This window comes from Dermacentor andersoni, chromosome 1 (assembly GCF_023375885.2).
Source record: "Dermacentor andersoni chromosome 1, qqDerAnde1_hic_scaffold, whole genome shotgun sequence".
Classification (NCBI taxonomy): Eukaryota; Metazoa; Arthropoda; class Arachnida; order Ixodida; family Ixodidae; genus Dermacentor; species Dermacentor andersoni.
This window is the reverse complement of record NC_092814.1, coordinates 180,040,966-180,045,532: the sequence shown is the minus strand read 5'-3', so window position 1 is coordinate 180,045,532 and position 4,567 is coordinate 180,040,966. Positions and strand designations below refer to the sequence as shown.

Genomic DNA, 4,567 nt, shown 5'->3' with positions numbered 1-4,567 from the left:
GGCAGGACTTGGTGAGGGTTGTTTCGTGCTTGCTGACTGAGCGGTTGAGTTTCGGCGTAGTTCTAACGCTTGCCGGGAACGAGAACAAAAATGTCAACTCTCCCGAAGTCACTTTGCAGTGTCCTGTGTGAACCTGAACGAGAGAACGAGGCCTTCTCTGTGCGCTGCGCTCAAGAAACGCCGAAGGACGCCCGACTTCGGTTATGAGCATCATCGAGCGACATCCCTCCGGACAGCGGATGCAGTCCCCTGACCATCGGGATCTACTTCCCCCGGCGGGGCGGTCTGTTACGTTTCGCCTACGACGCGCGGTATAGCCGGCGCGGATGCAACGGACGCCGGGGCTTCATTCAAAGCGGCGGACATTTTGGCCCGTTCAGCGCCGCCGATACGCCTCCCCGTCAGGCGCGTCCTGGCATGTTTCAATGCCACGTGTCTTCAAGTGTGCGTGTGTGTGCATGTTGGTGCCCACGCTTGTCAAAGCGCGGCAGCCGGGGAGAGGAGCTCCCCAAGTGTGAAGCGAGGAGGTCTGACCGGCGGCGGCCCGGCGGATGCGTCACTACACTCGTCTCAACGTGTCTCTCAGCGTGTCCGTGGCGCCGTCACGTGCGCCTGTGACGAGGCGTTCCTTCTTGCCCTCAACTCCGAGAGTATAAGAGCAGCTGCCCCCGGACGCCAAGAGAGAGGCTCCGATTTCTTCTGTTGAGTAACGTGCTCTCCCATCTCTCCACTTCGGTCGACCTGACCGGCCGCTCTTTTGCGATGATAGAATAAACAAGTTGTTCTGTTAGCAGTCGACTCATCCTTTGCCAGCACCTTCGGATGGTTCCAGTTGTGCCCCAGGCCGCCAGGCCAACGCTACCCTTGGGGCTTGCGACCCATTTGCAACAACGGGTGTCAGCGCTGAGATTCCAACAGAGGCAACACCACGAGGATGCGGGCGCGGCAGTGTTTGATTACCGACGCGATTGCCGATAGCTCAGCACAATAGGCATTTCAGAACATTCAAGAATTCTGTGTTCGAAAGGATTTGTGACGAGATGCCCTTCAATAGCAGACGTCCTTCCATTAAAGCCGTTGCAGGGACCCTGTAAGTGGGTGAGAGCGAAGTGTATATACTGCCTGCCAGCGACTGCGCATGCGCGTCAAGGCGTAGCCTGCAGGCGCACGTGAATCTGCCACTTCGCTGCTACCCTTTGATACAGTAGCGTGAACGCTAAAACATTTATAAAATAGACTTTATTTCTTGTGTAATACATCGGATTAGGACCGTAGCAGTGAAGTGATTAAGAGCTACGGGCAAGTCCAGCCGGGCATCATTACGTTTGTTTTTATGATATTCCTGCGCTTTTAAGGGAGTCTTTCACAGAGCCCGCTTTTTCCAAAGATGAATCAAGGGCGCAGTCAACTAACCAGACACATTTAGTACGAGTAGACCTTGCAGAGTATGCGGCAGGGGAAACATGACAAGTGATTGCACAGAAGAAGGTAGAAGATTGTTGTTTACAGGAATTTACATTATATTACTTTATACAATTTACGAAATGATTGCAGTAAGTGCGGTGTACATAAAACCACAAATAATACCATTGGGCCATAAATTAGCCTTAAGCTGTCTTACTCAAAGCACGTAAGTGCATAAACAAGAATGTATAGTATCCGCGGTGACGCCTTCATCTGACATAAATCTGTCTTACGAAGCACGGTAACGGGATTTCGCGCGGAAAACAATGCTGGAAATATAGATCCCGTTCTCTGTGCGCGGAACAAAAAAATAAAAAGAGAAATCCTTACTTTCAGGAGACCCCATCAAAATATTTTGGATGATTACGCCAAGCTCTAAATTCAGAAAAATATCAAAGCGTCGGGTGACGGAAGGCCATTCACCGTTTGAATGTTTGGCAAAAGCATGCATACAAATACTTGAGCTTTGTCACGGCATCAATCCTTCGCTCCTTTCAATTAACGCACGAAATTCAGCTCAGTTAATGCCGTAATCAAGGAGGTCATCCACCGATTGTTGACGGATTTTGTCGATCTGCTTCTTGATCTCTTCCCAGGAGACGAGCGTTAAGACGGACGACGTCATCGTGTAGAAGAAAGCACCGCCGACGCCGCGCGACAGGCCTCGAAGCCCTTCTGTCTGCTTGACCTTGATGACACAGTCCCGGATGTTGTTGTAGTATATGCCTTCGCCACGCGGGTTCGAAGGCTGCGCGTACATGCGAGCCCGCAAGACGTCCAACACCGCGATGAAGGGCGCCGAGGCGAGTCCCGACAAGAAGGCTGCAATCAGCGTGTTGATGAAGAAGTAGCGCTCGCGGCCTTCCACCGCCGCGTTTAGCAGACTCTTGAAGCCGCTGAAGGTGGACATTTGAAGCGCCGACCCCGTGGACAGCCGCAGCACGTTCGAAGAAGTGGCGCGCCAGAGCCCCTTCCAGACACCCTGCGTCTTGTAGATGTTCACCAGCGCCGCTAGCGCGCTCCCGTAACCGTGCTGGTAGCCGACGGCAATGGCCGCTGTCGATGAGTACAGCTGGATAGAAAGCAATGAACAGCGCACGTCATGCCATGGAACCACGAGTGCGTGAGGCAGATTGGTAGCACTTCATCGAGCAAAAGTGTACGGACCGGTGATGGTGCAATAAATCCGATTGTCTTTTTCGTCTACGAATGTATCATGAACTTGAGGACTGCCGTTCAAACTTGGGCATTGCAAACTTTCCACTGCACTCGCCAGTTTTAACTTGTGCATTTGAATTACGAATACATTCAGTTTCTTCGGCGAGAGGTGGTGACAGCCATGGTACTCGGTGTTAAGGCGCTCCTTTCGATGCGGTCATGCTGCCGAAACGACATAGCACATGGTAGTGCGTATACGTCGCATAAATGTGCGCCAAATGGGAAGCGCCAAAGTGAAAAAAAAAGAAAATGCAGTAAAATTTTTGCGTCGGCTACGGCGGACACATGAATATGCGATAACCACTGCCTAGCTAATTACCTACCGATAATTGCTAAGTAATATTTCATTAATTATGTTAGGGCAATGTTGTCGATGTGGAATTGAAGCTGGCCAGTGCTCACAGCAAACGAGAACGGACCATAGGTTTCTCGAAAACAAAAATTCATTTCTTCGATTTCGTATACGCACAGTTGAAAATTAACGAGTGTAATGTGGTTTTCATGCCGTTCAACTTTGTAGTACAGTAGTCAATTTCAGCATAGTCGACTAAACTGTGATGTAATTGAGGTTTTTCCTAGAACCTCACACTTTTTCTCACGGGTGTACTAGCGTCATTTTCGAGATACCGTTCCTCAACTGGGCGAAGAAATCTCTCAGCGTTCCGGTTAATAAACTGCCAAAAAGCCTAGCTATGACAATGTGGCACGTAACTAAGTTGAACACCAACTCATTTTGAGAGACTTTGAGGACCACCATCTTGAATCCTGTGATAATCTCAATAATCTCAAGATTCCTACTGAGTGAACATTATTCCTTTGCTTTAACTTATTTTGATGCGAAGGTGTTAAATGGCCCACTGAGCGAAAAAGCCGGCGTCTGTCGTCTGTAGCAGCGAAATGGCAGGTAAATTCCTATTGGCTTCGACGCCACGTGACGAGCTCGCCTCGACGGAGAAGAGCGGGCGAAAAAGGACGTCTGCTGCCGCGTTAGCGCACCACGTGTTACGCGAGGGGAGGGGGCATCACCGCGACGCTACGTCACCCTTGCTCTCACTCTCGGAAGCCTGTGTTATCCGCGCGTTTCTTGTCTGCGCAAGCTCTCGCCTGCGTTATAACTCTGCCTCGGTAAGGCCAAATCAAAACGCGCCAAGCATCTCAACACACTGGCTTGCCCGCGAGGAGCTTATAGCTAGAAGGAATTGATTGGAATTCTGGGGTTTTACGCGCCAAAACCACGATTTAATTACGACGCACGCCGTAGTGGGGGACTCCGGATTAACTTTCACCACCAGCGGATCTTTAACGTGCCCCCAATGCACAGGGCACGGGCGTTGTTGAATGTCGCTCCCATTGAAATATACGGTCGCCATATGTAGAAGGACTGCTCAGCGAGATTCAAGACATTAATGCGTTCGCATTCACTACTCAAAAGAAGTGCTTAAGTGTCCTCGGATGTTTGCATTTTCCCTCCGTTTAATTTTACAGAGAAAAAGAAAGAAAAGAAGTACAAGCACACTAACTGGTACCCCCCAATTACACCATTGCAGCCTCCCTAAAGATATTTGTTCAGTTTTAATGTTGTATACAGTTGTTCTTGGCTTACTTGATACTCGTTTAAAAGTTGTGGAGGTCTGAAATCCCCAACTTAAATGCGGCTCCCAAGAATCACACCTATAGACCACTTAAATAAGCAGACGTTTACTATACGCCATCTTGACTACAGCTTTGCCACCTGGGTGCACAAGACGCAAACGCGACAGCTCAGGCAATATTTTGCCACTGGCGTTAATACGCCAAGTAGCTACTCAGAGGCACGCCTAAATCTCTAGTGTTCCTTTATAACATACAGGAACACTATCAATACTGTCGAGCAAGTCCAATAAGA

General features: G+C 49.7%; 1 protein-coding gene across 1 annotated transcript; it reads right to left on the bottom strand.

Moving 5' to 3' along the window:
- Positions 1-1,222: 1,222 nt before the first annotated feature.
- LOC140217883 (solute carrier family 25 member 34-like) lies at positions 1,223-3,298 on the bottom strand. The gene is made up of 2 exons (XM_072288065.1): positions 3,282-3,298; positions 1,223-2,606 (listed from the first exon to the last, which is right to left on the bottom strand). The coding sequence occupies exons 1-2, from the start codon at positions 3,296-3,298 to the stop codon at positions 1,982-1,984; spliced, it is 642 nt and encodes a 213-aa protein (XP_072144166.1). The 3' UTR covers positions 1,223-1,981.
- Positions 3,299-4,567: the final 1,269 nt, after the last annotated feature.